Genomic DNA, 22,065 nt, shown 5'->3' with positions numbered 1-22,065 from the left:
CCCCCAGCTACCAGAGTCTGGATTTGATTACTGTACTATGAATATACTTGCTGACATGTCACAATAAATGAAATGACTGTGTGCAATTATGGTTAATATGTATTAACCAAATATTAAAGGGCATGAAGGAACATTCATTTTTATTGGCCTGTACCTATATTCCAAAAAGTTTATTTTTATGATCAAGGTGCATTGGCACATGCTTGTAGTGGCAGCATTTAGGAAGCAGAGGCAGGAGAACCATAAGTTCAAGGCCAGTCCTATGCTATACAGTTAATTCCAGTCTAGGATAGGCTTTATAGTAATACTCTAGTTCAAAAAGAAAAGATAAATGTGTGCAAATAAAAACTCAACTCATTTACCAGGTTTACACACCAACATAGTGGATTATATACATGGATACTGGTTTCTTGAATATCAGTTTTTTTTTTCTGAGTACTATATAATTAATCATTTTCCTATAAGGACTTTTGTTTTTGTTCTTTGTTTATGTGTGGGTGGGTGTCCGTTTGGGAATGTGCAGATTTCAGAGGGTGGTATCAGGATGTTTTCTTCAATCACTTTTATACCTTATACTTTGAGGCAGGGCTTCTCATTGAACCAGGAGCTCACTGTTTGGACTAGGCTGGTTGGGCATTAAGCCCTTGGGATACACCTGTCTCCAAGTCACAGACACATGCTACTATACCTGGCTTTTGTATGTGTGCTGTGGAACCTAACTCAAGTCCTGATCCTTGTGCAACAAACACTATATCCATGGAGCCATCTTCTCAGACCTTTACACTGCTTTTAACAGCTAAATACTAGTTAACGCCAACTTATCAATTAGTTCCTATTAAATTACAGCTTACACTATTCAAGAAAAAAAAAAAAACAACCCTTTTCTTATGTTCCCAGTCTCTTTCATAGTGTCTCCCTCCCTCTTTTACCTCCAAGCTGTTGTTCAGCGTGCCAAGTAATCATAAAACAATTTCCCCATTCCATCTGCTAAACCACATCAACAGAGTGAAAGGTCCATTTCCTTTAGGCAGTATTCTCCAGTTAACCTCACCCATTCACTAGCCCACAGATACAAATCTCTAAAATCTTTGCCTGATAATGACTTACTAAATGATTTTGCATTTGCTTTTTGTCACCAACATTATCTCCCTTGATAAAACTTAATCAAGGCACTCTAAATCAATATACCCCCAGTCACAATAACTTGCAAGATAGTATGAACTTGCCATCTCTTTCTAGCATAAGCCATGCCTAGCATGTGTCTAGCTCATAATCCTAACAATCTCTGCCATTGAAACTTCACTTACCTGGTCGAATTTCAAGAGCCTCTGAAGGTCATTTTTATTAATAAGACTTTTCACCTCATTGGCATCAGGCATGCAAAGTCTGTAGTTCAAATCTCCCAACCAAATGACAACACTGAGGACCAAGAAATAGATTAGTACAGACAAGAGATAGATTAGACTAGCAATAATTAAGATTAAAGCTAATCAGAGGAGAATGGAGAGAATAAAAAGGGTATATTATTTATGAGGATCTTTTTTATCATTGGCAATGGGTTTGAAGCTGTAATTCATTCTCCAGGGGCAAGTACTGCCCCTGGAGAACTAAGAAAGACAATAGATTATAAAATATCTGGGAAATAGACATGCCATATAAAACCAAATGAAAATTGTTTGGAATACAGTATACATATGGGATTTGGAAGCCAAGGAGTTAATGGACTGAGAAGCATGTAGTTTATTTGCTGGATTAGCTTCAAAATTTTCTCTGGCTGCCTGCCAAGTCTCTAGGCAAAGAGATTCCTAATGCTTTTCACTTCCCAGAGCCCTGAGGCTTTCTAGGCTCTCTGTGAGTATTTCCATGGTGGGAATGACTGACAGAGCCCACTAGGAAAATTAAATCTCAGCTCTCTACTGTAGCCAACCTGTTCAAGACCTGAAGTTCAAGTTCCAAGAAAGAAGGAAAGTGGCACATACATCCTCAGTCCCAGAACCAAGATTTGAGATGTTCTGAGAAGACAACCCTCAATTTATCACATCAAAAAGGGTCCCTTTCAAGTCACCAAAAGTTCACAAGGGCTACAGGAAAGCTTTGGACTCTTCGAAAATAAATTTATGGAATTGCTGGGGATTTCATGGTTATAAATTTCAAGACCTTGACTTTGTCAGAATTCTACATGATCCTATTTTTTATGACAATATGGACAGACTCAAATACCACTTTCTTTTCCTACTCTTTCAATAATTCCCCTAATATCCACTGTTTCTAATAATCCTAAATTATCTTTTGATTTACTACAACTCTCACCTTACATTATTTCTTCCAAATCACCCTCTCAGAATTTCAAAGACCAATATTCATTTCTTTACAACTGATTATTTTCTATCGTCTCCCAAGCCATTCCTTAATGGAGCTCTGCTTCTCTCCTTATGAAATCTCATTCTTTGCCACATTTTTTTTAAATAATCACAACAATTTAAAAGAATAATGCAGATCTGTGGACACAAAGTTGGAAAGAGATAAATAGGGCAATATGTTCTCATACAACAAATAACTGTGTCCATATATGTATGGAGAAAAGTCTAGAACAGAGTGTTCATTGAAATGATGCATATCTCCATATCCTTTTAATTTTTCTAGTAGATGCACTTAAAATATAAAAGTAAAAATAACAACTTTTATTTAACCCAATACATCCAAATTATTGTGTGATTAAAATTTAGCAAATTAAGGTATCCCACATTTTCCCCAAGCAATCTTCAAAACCCAATATAGCTTTTGCTTACAAATCTCTCAGTTTGACTAATGACTTTCCAATACCCAACAGCCAGATGCTGGCTATCATATTTGACAGTGAAGCTCTATAAAGATCCACACCCAAATATTAAAGACAGTCTCCTTTGGAGAGAAGGGCTGGCTGGGGAGAATGAAGATAAGAAGTAAAGGATTTTAAATCATATTTATTCATTTTAACTTCTGTTATTATAATTACGATGAACATTCTATTGGATTTTTAAAAATTACTCTAATTTGAAGATTCTTTCAGCATTACTCTAGAAGCTACACTAATACAAACACCTTTTCTTCCTGTTGCCAAACCCAATTTCTCTGCCAGGGAATCTGTTATTTCTAAATACTATTCTCTTATTTTGTAACCCAAATCTCAAAATGGTAATCCCTCACTCTTCACACCTCTAGAACTTCTTATTTTAGTCACTGTTATATCCCTAGTCAAAGGCCATGGAGAAGTAATCACTTACTCATGCTTCATTACGTTCAGCTGTGGGACAGCCTGATTGGGGACTGAAAAACTCATTCTTGCACAGATGTCTTTATAATCCTGATTCCTTCTTTCAAGCTCTTCCACGTGGGCAGCCAGGTGGGAATTAACAATGCAGAAAGTGGTATTGTGAAATACAAATCTCACAGCTACACCACCTTTATTTCCCTGTTGGCCAAAGTAATTACAAAATCAGGAAACACAAGGAACCATTGAATCTTACATAGATATAAAAAATAATCAAATTAATTGCCAAAGTAACTCACCATTTTCCCCATGATTCCAGTTCCAACTGTTTCTGTAGCAATATCACGGATATATCGACACTGATCTTTTCTAGCAAAGATGAGAAGCATCATCCCCACAAGGCGGACCAACTGAACCTATGAATTTCAGAGAGTTATAAACAACTAATACAAACTATTCTTTGCTACATAGCTATCTTTCTAGGGTGACCAACTCAAGTGATTACTAATGTCCAGATATAGATCTGCATCTTCTAATTTCCTATTGTAACCCATAAACTGGAAATCAAAAGTCTCTGTGGAGTCTTTAGTCTGTCTTTGAGTTTTCAGAGTCAAAAGCATTGAGGGACTGTGTATGAGTCTCTCTCTTTCTCTCTCTGCCTGTCTGTCTTTATTTCTCTCTCTATCTCTTTGTCTGTCTGTCTGTCTTTGCTTCTGTTTATCAGTGCTGAGGATCAAATAGAGGACCATGCACACCCAATACAGGTACTCTACTATTAAGCCATATGCCCAGTCTTAGGTCTCTAATTAAATCACTTTTCAGCTTACTGAGAGTACATGAAAAGTTCAAATGGTAAAGAATAACCCATTATCCGAGCTTTTTCCTCTTGCCTCTCCTCCCTAGACTCTGGTTTCTTATTGTTAAGACAATTAAATACACAAACAACAATCTTTTAGATTTTGATTATTTTTAACCCAAACGTGAGCTAGAGAGCTATAACATCTTTTTTTACTAAATTTTTATTTTTTTATATTAATTACAGTTTATTCACTTTGTATCCCAGCTGTAGCCCCCCTCTCTCATTTCTTCCCAGTCTCACCCTTCCTCCCTCGTCTCCTCCCATGCCCCTTTCCAAGTCCACTGGTAAGGGAATCCTCCTTCCCTTACATCTGACCCAGCTTATCAGGTCTCATCGGGACAGCTGCATTGTCCTTCTCTGTGGCTTGGGAAGGCTACTCCCTCCTCAGGGGGAGGTGAATAAAGAGCCAGCCCCTGAGAAAGTCCCTGTTCCCATTACTTGGGAACCCACTTGGACACTGAACTACCATGGGCTACATCTGGGCAGGGTTCTAGGTTATTTCCATGAATGGTCCTTCATTGGAGTATCAGTCTCAGAAAAGACCCCTGTGCCCAGATTTCTTGGTTCTGTTGCTTTCCCCTCAAGGTCTTATTATCTTCCCCTTCTTTCATAAGATTCCCTGCATCTGTCCAAAGTTTGGCTATGAGCCTCAGCATCTGCTTTGATATACTGCTGGGTAGAGTCTTTCAGAGGACCTCTGTGGTAGGCTCTTGTCCTGTTTTCTGTTTTCTCCCTCTTCCTATAGAGGAATATCGAATGGCAGAGAAACACTTAAAGAAACGCTCAATGTCTGTCCTTGCTTATCAGGGAAGTGCAAATCAAAAGTACCCTGAGATTTCACCTTATACCCATCAAAATGGCTAAGATCAAAAATTCAAGTGACAATACATGCTGGAGAGGTTGTGGAGAAAGGGGAACCCTCCTCCATCGTTGGTGGGAATGTAAACTTGTACAATCACTTTGGAAATCAATATGGCGTTTTCTCAGACAATTACGGTTAGTGCTTCCTCAAGATCCAGCTATACCACTCCTAGTTATATATCCAAAATATGCTCAAGTACACAATAAAGGCATTTTCTCAACCATGTTTGGAGCAGCTTTGTTCATAATAGCCAGAACCTGGAAACAACCCAGATGTCCCTCACCTGAAGAATAGATACAGAAATTGTGGTACTTTTACACAGTGGAATACTACTCAGCAATTAAAAACAAGGAATCATGAAATCCGCAGGTAAATGGTGGGATCTAGAAAAAATCATCCTGAGTGAGGTATCCCAGAAGCAGAAAGACACACATAGTATATACTCACTTATAAGTGAATATTAGACATATAATATAGGATAAACATACTAAAATCTGTATACCTAAAGAAGCTAAACAAGAAGGAAGACCCAGGGTAAGATGAGCTGTAACATCTTAAACACTTATGTTTTCTGCATAAACTGTTCAAAAGCATAGAAGAATATTAAATTACTCTGTTTGAGGTTAGAATAATAGTCTTAAGATGAAAATATCTCTCCTAGTAGCTAAATGCCTCTAGCAGACATCATCTTATTTATAAAAGGTTTATTTAATTATGCATATAAGTCTTTTATTTGCATGCATGTTTGCATGACAGAAGGCTTTGAGTCACCATGTGGTTGCTGAGAATCAAACTCCATACATCTGGAAGAACAGCCACTGCTCTTAACCCCTGAGCCATCTCTCCAGCCCCCAAAATATCTTCTAAAGATGAACAAACTGAACCATCTTCCTAAAATCAACTTTCTTCTTGATCTTCAAAGTTGAGAATTTGCTTGAATTCCACAACACTGTTATTCTTGTTCTGAATCTAAAGCTTACTTTATGTACCCCATACACTTCATACTGCTTTTCCTGTAGGAATTTAATTGTGGCCATATTGGAGGACAATCTCAAACTTTTATTATATGGATAGATCAGTTAACATATATGTAATTATTTTGACTTAATTATTAATACAAAACAGTACTGTTTTCTTCTAAAAGATATCTAATTGATGAAAATTTATGATCAGAAATCTTATGGATTTTTTTCCCTCAGAAGTAACTACAGCACAATAGTCTCATATGGAGAAATCAATTATTTAAAAAACCTTTTGGAAGAGGTTCAGATACTGGTATAACTGCCAGTGAGTTCTACTTAATTATATAGTGAAAAAGAGAATCCATGGCAGCTTACTTTTTTATACTTGGCCTTCGAAGGCAGACCCCTTTCCACAGCCATGGACCATTCTTGCTCTTTTACCGACTCAAAGTAGAAAAAAGCTTCTGTGCTCAAGTCCAGCTCCTGGAATCTGAGAGGAAAAATGGATGCAGGCACTACACACAGCCCACAATTTCCTTTGGCTACCTCCTTTCCCATTTGCTGAGACATTAGAGTAAAGAAAAAAAAGAGTGTGAGATAAATTTTATAAAAGACATAGTTTTTCTACAGAATTTCCACCAGTATATTCATAGGTTCTGCAAAAACTAAACAATAACAAAATTCTCATAAGGATAGTAGTGAAATCTTTCTCTTACAACCTTTGAATAATCACTTTGAGAATTGATCTCATCTGTTTCTATGATGTGTCCTATGGGTTTCATTCCTGTTTTCTTTTGACCCACAAATTAACCCTCTTATAGAGTCTACACAGCAAGTTTTTACCAAACAAGTTTTAGAGAAAATAGGAAGATCAAGGCTGGTGAAATGTCTCTGTCAGTAAAGTGCTTGCTGTGCAAATTGAGGACTTCAGTTCAGTCCCCACCATCCATGTAAAAAAGCTGGGTGTGTACAGGTGTGTGTAATCCCAGCACTGGCAGGAAGAGACAGGAGGATTTCTAAGCAAACTCCTGTTTCAGTGAGAGACACCCTCTGAAAAATAAGGTACATAAGGTTTTTATCATAGAAGTGGGTGGCAGCTAATTGAGGAACTCATAACTGGCCGAAGTGTGAGAATTGGTAACGGTGGAGTGCTCTACCACTATGGGGTATCTACATCACACGTTCCAAGGCTCTGGAAACACATAAAAGAGGGTGTGGAAAGAATGTAAGAGCCATAAGATGGGGACATGTACAGCAAATGACATCTTCTAGATGACACAGCCATTGCTCTCCTGAACTTACTACATCTGTGGTTGTCTGCAGAAGACATGCACAAGATTGGGCCCATCAACATTTCATCATGGATAGAGGAGGGGCCCATGAAGCCTTGACCCTCTCTGAGGGACAATGGGTAGTTAATGGTTGCTGGTAGATGGAGTGTCACTTTCTTTGGTGGTATAATCCTCAATAAGTTGCTCTAGTAAATAACATCCCACCCATGCTCACAGAGGAAATTCCAACCAAACTCAGTGGGTCACATATATAAAGAAGACATATAAAGAAGACATGGATATGGGAGGGGGATTTGTTGGGAAGAAGGGTTTTATTAGGAGGGAGGGAGAGAGATGGTAACAGGCATGCAAAACACTAAAATTCATTATTTACATAAATGAAATGGTTAAATATTTAAAAAATGGAAAAAAAATAAGATGGAGAGTGATTGAGGAAGACACCCGGCACACACCAACATCTTTACACACACAATCACATACACAAAGGTAAGAGGGTTGCCAAAGTCATGTTACACTAACACCAAATACAGAAAAAGGAAGATCCAGAAGTGGTCTTTACCCAATGCAGTAAATATCAGGAGGAGTTGGGTCACAGTTCAGCCAAGGTTCTAAGCTGCTATCTGGAGACTGGCCATTCACATTCCAAGTGCCAACAAAAAATCTAATACATTACAGCAAAAAAAATATATATAGATATATAATTTGAAAACAAAGCTCAAATATGAACAAAAATAATGCTGCTTTTATCACTTCTATGAAAGAGTATTTTGATTAACATAATACTTCAAAGTGTTTTGCCAGATACATAAGAACTCTTGCACACATACTATAAAGGCATGTTTTCTTTTCTCTATATTTTACACCAAGTGACTCAACAAAAAAGAACTAGGACTATATTTTAAACAAATACAACTATTTTGCCAAATGTCCATTCAATTAGACGCCATTCATTAAGAGAGAGCCCAGTTTAGGAAGGGAAAGAGGTATCTTAGAGCTGGACACCAAGATAACTCTTTTATAAGGTGCTATAAATTAAAAAAAAAAAAAACCCTCACTTCTCAAAGGTCATGAGGACAACTGTGGGAAATTTTAATGAAGCAGATAATATATTAAGCGGGAAAGCAGAAGGGATGGATCATAGCACTGTCTTAGTTGTTCATATATTAGCACTGTGTAAGATGAGGAAGTGCAGTTGTGACTGAATTCGAGGAAATGATGAATATTAGGATAGCAGATGGGACTGGATGGAGTCTTGGATTAGAAAGGAATATCCTGTTCATGAATAACACACTGGGGATATATGCTACACCTCATCACCTTCCCTCTATACCTCATATATCATCAGGGCAGCGTCCAGAAAAGGGAATATAAATGACCAAAGGTGAAATGAAAACTAATAAGAAACAATTCAGGACAGATCATCCAATTAAGAGGATTATGTGAAATTTGAGTTGATTTATCAAAGCAGTAAATTAATATATGGTAATAATGGTAGACTTTAATTTTTCAATACTGACTGGACAAAGATTCAGCAGGCCAGATGAGACACACACTTGTTTATTGAAGGTGTTAAGGGACATTTTTCTAGGATGTGTGAGTTTGATTTGTTTTCTAAGCATGGATAGAAACATTAGTAGAGATGGGATCATTAGCAGTTAGGAAATTGAAGGAAAACTGTAGCTATATGCATAGTTTTAGACAAATATGCTTTTAGTCAGCTGAGATGGGAGCCTGAGTCAGATGATCATGTCCTCATTGTGTGCTTTGATTCTTAATGAAGTTAATAGTTTTGCAAATCAAAAGACTGTTTTGTTTAGACTTGGCGAGTAGAAAACAGACAAACCTGAAAGACTGGATGTTGACATATTCCTTCTCCCGTTTTGCAAGGATATGTTTGATGAGACCCTCTCGCTGCCCAGATTGGGTACTTGGTACAAATAGCTTTCGCATGGTGTTGGTCACTTTGGGCTGTTCTTTGCTTGAAGCTTCCTTTTCCCGTGGAAGCCTAGCAAAGAAACCATGGATTCAAAAGTTAAATTGGCTAAAATGGAAGCCTCTTATAGGGGAAAGCATGTTCCAACATAGGACTTACATTTTATTCACTGAAGGAGGTGGAGGGGGTGGTTCCCGATGAACCCCTGTGGGGGGATTTTGTGTATTCATTTTTTTATCTAAATTCATAGATGAAAAATTATCCTCAAATCCAAGCAGGCCTGAAGGATACAAGACCCACAGTCAAAGTGAAGATAAAGAGATCCTCCAACATAGCCAAGACAAGCAAGGCTTTTATTTGCTCATGACTGGATCACGGTACCACAGGGCTAATAATCACTTATATTAGGGTAAGACTCAAATTCATCCCAGAAGCACTAACTATAATGACATAAATTTATACCAATCTGGAACCTGAATAATACAAGCCAACATTTACAGAAGGGATTCTATACATATTATTTGCCTTTCTTACATCACAATACCTTCATAAGGTAGGGTACCATTAAAAATCTTCCCACATTGTAGAGAAGAAAACAGAAGCTCAGAGTTGAGTCACTCAAACAAGATGAAATAATTAGTAAGTTTCATACTTGACATTCAAACCTAGGCTGTCTGGCTGTGAAGTTTGTACTTCTTATTTATTATTATTATTATTATTATTATTATTATTATTAGGCCATGTTGGCTCAGAAAGAACCACTATACTACAGAGAGAATCAGGAATGAAGCATTAATTCATTGCCATGAACCCACAACAACAACAAAAACATCCCACACAACCAATTTATCTGAACTAATACAATCTACTGACTCTAAAATTATCCTAGCAACCAGAAATAATAGAGTCTTTCCAATACCTGAATAAGCAGGTTTATCCTTAGTGTCTAATTTCTGGTACCAGCTAGATGAATCTCTTTGTTCTGGAACAAGAAGCTGTGACTGAGCTGGAAAGACAAGATTTAGGTCAGAAACTGGGAAGACCATCACTAAACTATAGTGGAAAGATATTCATTTATTTAAAGTCCCTGAATGCACAGTCAACATAATCCTGAAAAGGAATAGAAGAGACTAAGGAAATACCAACAGCTCTGAGTCATCTGGGGGCAGAAGGAGGGGCATTACAGGCTGCAGCATACTGCATGCTATGCCAATGGCTTTCTTTTTAAAGCTGGGTAGACTTATTACTTAATCTATCCCTGGGTTCATTCCTGAAGGGGAAAAAAGAGTGAATTATCAGGGATCAAGGTGCAGGGGGTTTTGCTAATTGGTAACTGCGTCTGAATAAGCATGTTAGTATTTTACTCTCATTGGAATAGTGGGAAGAAAATTGCTGAGTCTTGAGTTACCTTCCTGAGCTGCAAGGACCTCTGAGAGGAACTTCAAACATTGTTCTTCATCAGGAATTTCAAAGTGGCGCTCTCTGGTCCAGTCTCCTTGTACCCGAATTTTGCAGCCACCTTTAAAAAGAAAAAAATCACAGATACCTAGCTATGGGATACAATGTTTTATTAATGCACTATTGGGATAATAGTCTCAAATTTTCTTGTCAGTAGGAGATCCAGATTACAATAATTGCAGACCCTTAAGGAGGAGGAGCATGTGTCCAAGAGCAAGGGCTCTGGTATGGCAGTGGTGGAGGAGATGAAGCAGAGAGAAAACCCTACGGGAAGATGGTACTCACAGCGCTGATGAACTGTCAATGAACAGACTGATCTAGCAATAGGCATACTAAACCACAGTTTCCTAAGACTCAATCTCTCAGCTGTCAATGCAAAGATTTCTATGTTCTAGCAAGATAAATTCGTCAATCCCTTTCTTCCTATGTCTACACTGGCATCCATACCATTCAATTCCAGATTGTATATATTCTAAACCAGGAAGGTAATATAGGAAGTAACATGGTAAGATTATTTATTTATTTATTAGTTATATTATTTATTTTTTCAAAATAAATTAAATTTACAAGTTAACTCAAAAATAGTGGGATTGCTTGAAGTGTTCTGCAAAGACACACCTACACCTCATTAACACAAGTGAAAAATACCACAAGTAAAATGAACATCTTGAATAATCTTGCAAAGGCAACATAATCATCTATTCTAAGAGTGGGCTGGTTCAAGAATAGTCAACTGGGAAAGAATAGAACTAAAAGCAAATTTACTGGGGCTGGAGAGATGGCTCAGCAGTTAAGGGCACTTAGTGCTTTTGCAGATGAATGGAATTTGATTTGCAACACCCACATGTTAAATCACAACTGTCTGTAACTCCAGTTCTAGGGGATCCAATGTTCTTTTCTGGCCTCTGTGGGCAGCAGGCATGTACAAGGTACACATTCATACATGCATACAAACAGTTATACACATTAAAATTATAATTCTTTTTAAAAAAGCAAAACAAATTTACCAAGGGTTTAGGTTTTTTAATTTTATATATATACATATGTCTGTGCACCACATGTGTGTCTGATGCCCCTGGAGGCCAGAAGAGGCACTGGATCCCTCTAGAACAGGCATGACAGACAGGTGTTAGCTACTAAGAGGAATTGCATAATTGAGCCTAGGTCCTCTGGAAGAGGTGTTGTGCCATCTCTCCAACCCCAGGCTTAGAGTTTTTAAGAGTACAACATACTCTCTCTTGTTTTCTGATGCCCTAAAATTATCATCTGACTCAGCTATTCAGATTTTATGATCCAGGGAGCCAATGTATTTGTTTATATTCTTATTCTAATTGGTTGATTACATACATTGCTTTCTTGTGTTTCAAAAGCTACAAGCTCCTTAGTCAAGGGGCAAGACCACATATACACTTTATCTAGTGCTCTCACAGTCTAGAATAATCAATAGCATCAGAGCTGTCTGAAGCCAAAGGGCTTCCCATGTCAGAGTCAAGACTTTTCATATTAGGATGGACAAAATCCTAGGCTAGCTAGCCACTCTCCTGGTGACAATGATGATCGACTTCAGAGCTAGAAGGCATTTCATAGGTGGCTGTGGAACAGAACTTTTTTTCCCCTTATAAATAATAAAGGGGAAATAGAATTAAATTCCTGGTTTTTGTTGACAATTCAGTTCTCAACTTTGGTTTGTTTCATCTTCTTTTTTTTTTTTTTTCCTCTTTTATTTCCATCTTTATAAAACACAGTGGTTTGTTTGTTTGTTTGTTTTGGATAAGATTATTGGTCAGAAAAATAAGAATGGAGAAAAATGAAAGACAATCAGGAGGAGCAGAGATAAGATACTTAATGGTGGATGCAAAGTACAGAGGAGAACAAAGGCACATAGTGTCAATTAGGAACAGCATTAAAGACACTGGGAAAGCTTCAGGGCCTGAGTCCTCCCTTTTGTACATCAATTATAATCAGAACAGGTAAAACAATGCTATCTCCATCCGATAAAAATTCAGTACCAGGGCACTTTCTCTCTTAGGTACAATTCTTGAAAGATACACTTTAGTAAATATAAAATAGATCTACTTAACCACCAGAAGATTCCAGAAATTGCTTGCAAATTATCATTGTATGCCGTCTTAACATATTACTTAGAAAATACAATAAGTTATTCCATGACCCAATCTTCACTTCCCCTTTCTTCAACCCTGCCTCAAATCTCAGGCCTCTGTGGGCAGCAAACATTCCTACACCTTTCACTTCATCTGAACATTCTTTGTATCTCTTGGTAGTTCTTTTTTTTTAAAAAAAATTATTTATTACAATTTATTCACTTTTTATCCCTGCTGTAGCCCCCTCCCTCGTCTTCTCCTAGTCCAGTCCACTCTCCCCCTTCTCCCCTCATGCCCCTTCTTTAGGGCCCTGATAGGGGAGGACCTCCTCTGCTTCCATCTGACCCTAGCCTATCAGGTCTCATCAGGACTGGCTGCATTATCTTCCTCTGTGGCCTGGGAAGGCTGCATCCCCTCAAGGGGAGGTGATCAAAGAGCCAGCCACTGAGTTTATGGCAGAGACAGCCCCTGAACCCCTTCCTAGGGAGCTCACTTGGAAACTGAGCAACCTATGGGCTTCCTCTGAGCAGGGTCTCTACGTCCTCTCCATGCATGGTCCTTGGTTACAATATCGATCTCTGCAGGGGCCCCAGGGCCCATATTCTTTTGGCTCTGTTGGTCTCCTTGTGGAGCTCCTGTCCCCTCCAGGTCTTTCTATCTCCCACTTCTTCCATAAGGTTTCCAGCACTCTGCCCAAAGTTTGGCTATGAGTCTCAGTATCTCCTTAGATACCCTGGTGGGTAGAGTCTTTCAGAAGTCCCCATGTGGAAGGCTCCTATCCTGTTTCGTCTTCTCCTACTTTGGATGTCTATCCTGTTTGTCCTTCTTAGTGAGGTTTCAGCCTCTTCCCCAAGGCGTCATTACATGGCTGGAGGTTTATTTCTTTGTGTGTGTGCACAAACGGGTGGAGGGCAGAGGTCAAGTTCTGCTGTTGAGCCTGAGATGCCATCCATTTTATTTTGTTGAAGAATACATAGGGTCTTTCATTGACTTGGGACTTGAGGGTAGTTTAGGGTAGTTGACTACTGAGCCCCAGGGATCTACCTGTCTCTGCCTCCACAGTGAGGGATTATATATATGCCTGCTCTGGGGATCAAACTCATCCTCATGCTTGCACAGAAATAAGTTTACCAAATGAGCTCTCTTTCTAGCTCTAGAAGTGCTTTTAGAGCAGACTGATATGTAGACCCCACCTCAGGACAATAAAAACAGAATATCTGGGGAGGAAGCCCAAAAATGTCTCACTATGTAGCCCAGGATGGTTTTGAACCTTGCCTCAGGCTCCCAAGTGCTGAAATCATGGCCATCATCCACCACACCTGGCTCCACTGGTAATTTTAAGTAAAATGCTTGCTAGGGAGCTAGGGATACCAACATACAACTACATTAAAAATCAGAGGCAAATGCAAGCTACTTCCTCCACAAACTGGTTTTGAATTCCTGGTTTCAAGTGACACTCCTGCCTCAGTTTCTCATGTACCTGAGATTACAGACAAACACAACTGTGCCTGGATTAAACATGACTATTCCTTCTTCATCTTGGTCAGGGAACTGTTTTCTCCTGAGGCTCATTTTGTAGGCTACACCACCTTCTCTTTCTTCCTCTATGAGACCACCACTCTCTCTAAACCTCAGAATTCAGAATCTACCACCTGATAAATAAGACTTTACTTCAACCCAAACTTCTGTCATTATTCAGTCTTGCTTAAAATTTGGTGTGGAAAATCCCGTTCATACCTTCACCTTCGAAATATACCTCAGTCACAACTGCCTCACTCCCTAAAGTGACTCCCTCAATAATATACCAGATTTTTCATAACAGAAATACAATCACCTGACACACATCAAATTAAATATCTCACTGTGACCTGTTATTCCTCCCAATTTACTTGCTCATTATCTTTACTATAATTGTTTTGACCTCATGGAATCTCGGCCCCATTAATCCCTTCATTTTCTATCCATGGACCCTTCTTACTTTCACTTTCTCTTTTCTCAAACAGATGTCATTATCATAGTCTGTTGCAAAAACCCACAACTGCCTTACCTCTGGTCTCCCACTGCACCTATTTGGCTAAATTTCAACCCACAAAAGTCCAACTAATTGACTTCTCCATATGCCCACTAGAGAAATTAGAGTTAATAAACACACCTGCACACATGCATATTTTGCTGGCTTTATGGTATGAGATTTATGTTAATACAACATAAACAATAGTCATCTGAGGAGAGGAAACCTTGATTGAAATGTCTCTGCAAGGTCACGCTGTAGGCAAACCTGTAGAGCATTATTTCAATCAGTGATTGATAGAGGAGGGCTCAGGCTGTTCTAAGTGGTGCCACCTTAGGCTGGTGGTCCTGGGTTCTATAAAAAAAGCAGACTGAGCAAGCCAGTAAGCAGCACCCCTCTGTGACCTCTGGATCAGTTCCCGCCTCCTGCTTCCTGCTTTGACTTCCTTTAGTGATAGACTATGATGTGGAAGTGTAAAGCAAATAAACTCTTTCCTTTCCAACTTGCTTTTTGGTTATGGTGTTTCATTGTGACAATAGAAACCCTAAGACAAGTTGGTACCAGCGGGTATTGCTGTGACAGACCTGACCATATTTGGGGGAGGATTGTGAAAAGACTTTGGAACTTTGAGCAAGGGAAGCTATGGAGTGTTGAGCGCTCATTGGGATGTTCTGTGGGAGCTTGGAAGCTAAGAGAACAGTGCAGAAGATGGAGGCCTGGCTTGTGAAGTTTCAGAAGGCAAGACTGTAGAGGCCATTTGTTATTTTGAATTAAATTTCTGTGGTCCTGATTAGCTGAGGCTGAAAAATCAGCTATGATTAACAAGATAACTAAAACTATTGAAGTAAAACCTTTGCTTTGCTGGGATATTCAGTGCTGGTCAGCTGGAGCTGAGAATTTATGGGTTATTAAAGAGCATTATTGATATATAAAAAGACAAGCGTCATTGAGGTGAAATCTTCTGAGAAGTATTTTTTTTCAGAGTCAGCACACAGAAGCTTTGCTCCAGAGGCAGCCAAGGTTGTACCTTGTGCTGGCAGCTGAACTTGGTAGTCAACAGGTGGCACTAGTTTTGAAGATATAAACGGTCAGGGAGAGCAGCTGAGGCCTGGCACTGTGAGAGGCCAAGAAAGGCTGTTGATGAAGATACTCCCTCAGAAGTAGAAGGCTCAGGACTGAAGTTGCCATGCAGATAAGTTGAGGCCTGGCACCATGAAGAAAGCCCATAAGAGGTTATTGGTGAAAAGCAGCTCAGCTGTAGCAGGACACCCCAGAATTTTGGAGATGCTAGTACCACTGAATGATCACCAAGAACAAGAGCAGCAGTGGAGTGAAGCTGGCCTGAGCACAGAAGACAAGCTGTGTGTGCTGCTGAAGGCAGAGATGGAGAAGTGACCCAAGCCCTTTGGGAGAATACAGAAGATAGTCAGTGAATCTCAGATATTGGACATTCTGTTATTTAGACTGTTGAAAGTTTAGTTTTGCTTTGTTCTGATTGTGACTGTGCCCTGTTTTTTTCCTCTTTAAATAAGAAAGTACTTAAATTATTATTATTATTATTATTTATTTTACAGAAGCTCACTGTTGAGAGACTTTGAACTTTTTTAAAAGAGATTTTGGGGTTTTACAGAGAGTTTGGATTTTAAGAGAGACCGGATATTTTTAAAGAGATAACTTTTAAAGAATTTGAATTTGTAAGGCTGTGGGGCTTTTTTAAATTTTATTTTATTTATTTATTACAAATTATTGGCTGTGGGGCTTCTTAAGTTTGTAAAATATTTTCTATTGTGATGTCTTTATTAATGTGTGATATTGGGGATGAACAAGAAAGGAAACGTTGTGGCTTAACAATGATGTATTTGTGTGTCAAATTAACAAAGTATCAGTTGTGCTAGCTAGATTTATCTTAGAGGAAACCTTGATGAAGAAAATGCCCCAAGATTGGGTTGTGGGTCAGCTTATGAAACATTTTTTTAATTAGTGGTTGATGGTGGAGGATCCAGCCAATTGTAGGTAGGGACACCTCTGGGCAGGTGGTCCTGGTTTCTATAAGAAAGCAGGCTAGGGAAGCAAGCCAGTAGGCAGCACCCCTCCATGGCCTCTGGATCAGCTCCTGTCTCCAGGTTTCTCCCCTGTTTGAGTTCCTGTCCTGGCTTCCTTTGGTGATGAACAACAATGTGGAAGTGTAGGCCAAATAAATCCTTTTTCTCCTCAACTTGCTTTTTGGTCAATAGAAACCCCAACTAAGACACATATACATAGAAATTTGCTTTTATAATAAAGTTTTGATTACCAACTTCAAATGGACCCTCTAGCTTAGAAAGCCAGTGGTTTTCACTGTCAACTAGTTTCCTAATATTATCTTGAACAATTATTTCACATCTTCTTATGCATTCTCAGACTGTGGACCAATTCCTCATGTCCTCCCACTTCAGAGCAGGTTGCTTAACCTAGACTTTAAAGAATGGCAACCTGTTTGTACTTATCTCCCATCATATTCAGAGAGGATCCCTTCTGTTAAGATCCCTATCACTCCTTATACATCCTCCAGTCCTCTTGGGAATCTTATACTTACTATTGTTCTTTAAGTAGCAACCCCCCAAATCCTTGGCAAATTGACTCATCCAGTGTGCGTACAATGGCAATTAGTTTTTACCACTTTACGGGGTAGTTTTTTTTTTTTTTAAGACAGTGTTTCTCTGTGTAGTTCTGGCTGTCCCTAAACTCAGAGACTCATCTGCCTCTGTCTCCCAAGTGCTGGGTTTAAAGGTGTGTACCACCACACCTGGTTAGTTTTTAGTACTTTTTGAAGTGGCTCCACAAACTTCAAATGTAACTTAAAAAACAACAGATTTTTTTTTGCATTTTCCAAAATTGTGTTTTCATTCTATATATCACTCTCCTAAATTTTCTGCATGCTCTATAGCTGGCCTGTCCAGCATCAACACATCTGGCTAGTGAGCTCCTGAAAAGTGATTACTAAAATGGAGCCACTGAATTATGAATTTTACTTCTAATTCATGTAAGCAGGTACATGCATTAGACAGTACTGTGTGAAACAGCAGAGCTCTACACACAATCACATTATCTCTCATGGTTTGTATTATCATTATATTCTAGTGGTTTAGACTTTGCTTCTGATTGGCATCTATCTGTTTGGCTGCCAATTCGTCATCCACACACAAATATCTTAAATCTCAATCAAACATGGCCAAACTGCATTCACTGGTACTGTAAATCCACATTCAAAGCCATGGTTGGGCCACTCAAAAGCCTCAGGGATGAGCCTGCTACTATTACTGTGCTAAATGAACACAGTATCAAATGTCCCTCAAAAGCTCTCAGCCTTATCCAAAATGACTGTGCATTGCACTGATGGGGGCTAAGAAAGAAACTCACAACTAGTGAAAATGCAAAGAGAAAGTGTCAGTGGCTTGGGGATCTTCTAAAGGATGGGAGTGGAAGGATGGTAAGAGCCAGAGCCTGGGGAAGAGTGAAACAAAACTGTCTTCTTGCTGTGACAGGACCACACTGCACTTGAACTAACAGCAACTCTGGCTATGTGCACAGGAACTGTAAAACTCAGGAAGTCAACATTCCAGAATCAAGTGTAAAGGGGTTCACAAGCTCCTACTCCTAACTGAGGAACTATGAACAACTGATAGTTTCAAGGGAAGGGAGAGCCCATTTTCTTTAAGAGTGTGGCTCCTCATAGGTCAACTACCCTGCAGTGGATGACTCCATGCCCAGGAGTAGGTAAAAAGGATCAAAATGTATTGTCTAAAATTCTCAAAAAATGAATAAAATATATTTTTTAAAAAAACGAATTCTTTTTTTTTAAATATTAGTTACAGTTTGTTAGCTTTGTATCCGGGCTGTATCCCACTCCCTCTTTCCCTCCCAATCCCACCCTCCCATCCTCATCTTTTCCCTGCCCCTTTCCAAGTCTACTGATAAGGGAGAACCTCATACCCTTCCACCTGATACTGGTTTATCAGGTGTCTTCAGGACTGGCTGCAAAGAGTCCTCCTCTGTGGCCTAGCAAGGCTGCTTCTCCCGGGGGGGGGGGTAGGTCAAAGAGCCTGCCAATGAGTTCATGTCAAAAACAGTCCCTGTTCCCCTTTTTAGGGTACCCACTTGGATACTGAGCTACCAAGGGCTACATCTGAGCAGGGGTTGTAGGTTGCATCCATACATGGTCCTTTGTAGGAGAAACAGTCTCATAAAGGATCCCTGTGCCCAGATACATTTGGTCCTTGTGGAACTCCTGTCCTCTCTGGTCATATGAACCCCCGCACCCCCTATTTGATTCCCTGCATTCTGCCTGAGGTTTGGTTTGGAGTCTTAATATCTGCTTTGATACACTGCTAGGTAGAGTCTTTCAGATGCCCTCTGTGGGAGGCTCCTGTCCTATTACTTGTTTGCTTCTACAACTAATGTCCATCCCATTTGTCTTTCTAAGTGAGGATTGATCATCATACCCTGGGTCCTCTTTCTTGTTTATCTTCTTTAGGTGGATAGATTTCAGTATATTTATCCTATCTTATAGGTCTATATAAGTGAGTATATACCATGTGTATCTTTCTGCTTTTGGGATACCTCACTCAGGATGATCGTTTCTAGGTCCCACCATTTGCCTGCAAATTTCATGATTTCCTTGTTTTTAATTGCTGAGTAGTATTCCATTGTGTAAAAATACCACAATTTCTGTATCCATTCCTCAACTGAGGGACATCTGGGTTGTTTCCAGGTTCTGGCTACTACGAATAAAGCTGCTATAAACATGGTTGAGCAAATGTCCTTGTTGTGTACTTGAGCCTCTTTTGGATATATGCCCAGGAGTGGTATAGCTGGATCTTGAGGAAGCACTATTCCTAATTGTCTGAGAAAGCGACAGATTGATTTCCAAAGTGGTTGTACAAGTTCACTTTCCCACCAGCAATGGAGGAGGGTTCCCCTTTCTCCACAACCTCTCCAGCATGTGTTGTCACTTGAGAAAAGAAAAAAAAAAAAACATGAATTCTTTAGGTGCACATATTTAATGTTTATCCTATCGTATAGGTCTATATAAATGAGTATATACCTGTGTGTATCTTTCTGCTCCTGGGATACCTCACTCAGGATGATCTTTTCTAGATCCTACCATTTGCCTGCAAATTTCATGATTTCCTTGTTTTTAAATGCTGAGTAGTATTCCATTGCATAAAAGTACCACAATTTCTGTATCCATTCCTCCGTTGATGGATATCTGATTTGTTTCCACAAGGACAAAATATATCAGGGCATGAAGGCCCTCTATGATTCTGTTTCTCCAACCAAGGACCATGTGAGGATATAACCTAGAACTCCTGCTCGGATGTAGCCCATGGTAGCTCAGTAACCAAGTGGGTTTCTCTAGTAAGGGGAACAGGAACAATTTCTGACAGGAACTGAAAGACTGGGTCCTTTACTCCTCCCCCCCCCCCAAGGAAGGAACAGTCTTGCTAGGCCACAGAGGAGGACTTTGCAGCCAGTCCTGAAGATAACTGATAAGCTAGGGTCAGATGGAAGGGGAGGAGGACCTCCCCTAGCAGTGGACTTGGAAAGGAGCAGGGAGGAGATGAGGGAGGGAGGGTAGGATTGGGAGGTAATGAGTAAGGGGGCTATGACTGGGATACAAAGTAAATAACCTGTGATTTACATAAAAAATTAATAAAAAATGAATTCTTGAATGTCCCCTCAAAGAAAAACTCATTCCATTGTCAACATATTTATGCAAATGGAATCATCATCTAAGTTCAGGTTAGAAACCTTGTATTTGTCCTTGACACTTCCTCCTATTCCCCATACCTCTACTAAATTCATTTGCTATGAAATTTGCTCACTTTTCTCCATTTCTAATACCACCATCTTTCCAGTATAGAAAACCAAAGCAGCCTCGTAAGAGGTCTTTCTGCTTCCAGGCAAATGATGCTATATCAGCATAAAAATCCTTTACTTTTCATTCTAAAATCTAAAAATGCAGATTCAACACTGTGGCTTACAAAATTTCATAGCCTGTCTCCCTTGGTGCTCAAGCCCTATTCCAGGCATCAGAGCCTTTTATTTCCTAGAAATGCTCAGGGTATTTCTAATTTTGAAGTCTCACAACCCCCTTTATCTAGAATACTCTTTTTTTTTCTCCTCCAGTTGTTGCCTGTCTCTTAGGACTCCAGTTCCCAAATCTAAATGTCTCTTCTTTGTAAATACATTGTCTGAGTATACTACCTAATTTAGTGACCCCTTTTGTAACGTCTCTATACTTTTTCTTGTTAGTATTTATCAAATCCATTTATCAAAAGTATGTAAACATCTAAACTTTCTAAAAGTCACTTTCAGACTCTACCAACCAATATATTAAAGCAGATGCTGAGACTCATAACCAAAACTTGGTCAGAGTGCAGGGAATCTTATGAAAGAAGGGAGAGATAGTAAGACCTGGAGGGGACAGTAGTTCCACAAATAGAACAACAGAACCAAAAATCTGGGCACAGTGGTCTTTTCTGAGACTGATACTCCAAAAAAAAAGGACTATTCATGGATATAACCTAGAACCCTTGCATAGACGTAGCCCATGGCAGCTCAGTATCCAACTGTGTTCCCTAGTAAGGGGAACAGAGACTGTCTCTGACATGGACTCAGTGGATGGTTCATTGATCACCTCCCCCTGAGGGCGGAGCAGTTTTGCCAAGCCACAAAGGAGGACAATACAGCCAGTCCTGGTGAGACCTGATAAGCTAGAGTCAGATGGAAGGGGAGGAGGACTTCCCCTATCAGTGGACTTGGATAGGGGCATGGGAGGAGATAGGGAGGGAGCGTGGGATGGAGAGGGAATGAGGGATAGGGCTACAGCTGGAATACAAAATGAATAAACTGTAATTAATATATAAAAATAAAAATTTAATTAAAAAGTCACTTTCATGCATTAAAATGTATAAACCAGTAAGAATGTGTTGTTGCTTTCTCTTGTGTTCTTAGAGCCTAGCATAGTGCATAGCACCCAAAATGTATATAGATGCTTATGGAATGCATTTATGAATTATAGGCATCTCTGTGGCTCTAGCAGAAGGAAAAACCAAAGCAGAAGCAAGACTCTTTGCTGTGTTTTGATAATTCTGTAGAATTTACCACTAGGTCTGGCAAATAGAAAGCACTTAACAAATATTTGTGGAATAATGAATAAACTAGGTAGGGTACTATTAAAAAATTACCATAACAGACTTCATCTAAAAGTCATAAAGATATAAAGGAAAAGAAAAAGGGAAATATACTCATCTCCATGAAAAACAGGGAGAAAACTCAATAAAACTCAGGATAT

The 22,065-nt window shown here is 39.3% G+C and overlaps 1 protein-coding gene across 2 annotated transcripts in view; it reads right to left on the bottom strand.

Moving 5' to 3' along the window:
* Nucleotides 1–22,065, bottom strand: part of Ocrl (OCRL inositol polyphosphate-5-phosphatase) — a 64,156-nt gene that overhangs the window by 31,250 nt on the left and 10,841 nt on the right. For both annotated transcript variants that reach the window (XM_060375528.1, XM_021663084.2), the window contains exons 5-13: nucleotides 10,567–10,677; nucleotides 10,078–10,164; nucleotides 9,318–9,438; nucleotides 9,069–9,230; nucleotides 7,785–7,886; nucleotides 6,309–6,423; nucleotides 3,550–3,666; nucleotides 3,264–3,451; nucleotides 1,308–1,419 (exon numbers count right to left, since the gene is read on the bottom strand). In XM_060375528.1, the coding sequence (XP_060231511.1) occupies nucleotides 1,308–1,419; nucleotides 3,264–3,451; nucleotides 3,550–3,666; nucleotides 6,309–6,423; nucleotides 7,785–7,886; nucleotides 9,069–9,230; nucleotides 9,318–9,438; nucleotides 10,078–10,164; nucleotides 10,567–10,677 (1,115 nt within the window). The remainder of the gene's footprint in view (nucleotides 1–1,307; nucleotides 1,420–3,263; nucleotides 3,452–3,549; nucleotides 3,667–6,308; nucleotides 6,424–7,784; nucleotides 7,887–9,068; nucleotides 9,231–9,317; nucleotides 9,439–10,077; nucleotides 10,165–10,566; nucleotides 10,678–22,065) is intronic.

The sequence above is a fragment of the Meriones unguiculatus genome, chromosome X (genome assembly GCF_030254825.1).
Source record: "Meriones unguiculatus strain TT.TT164.6M chromosome X, Bangor_MerUng_6.1, whole genome shotgun sequence".
NCBI lineage: Eukaryota > Metazoa > Chordata > Mammalia > Rodentia > Muridae > Meriones > Meriones unguiculatus.
This window is presented reverse-complemented; position numbering and strand designations above follow the sequence as displayed.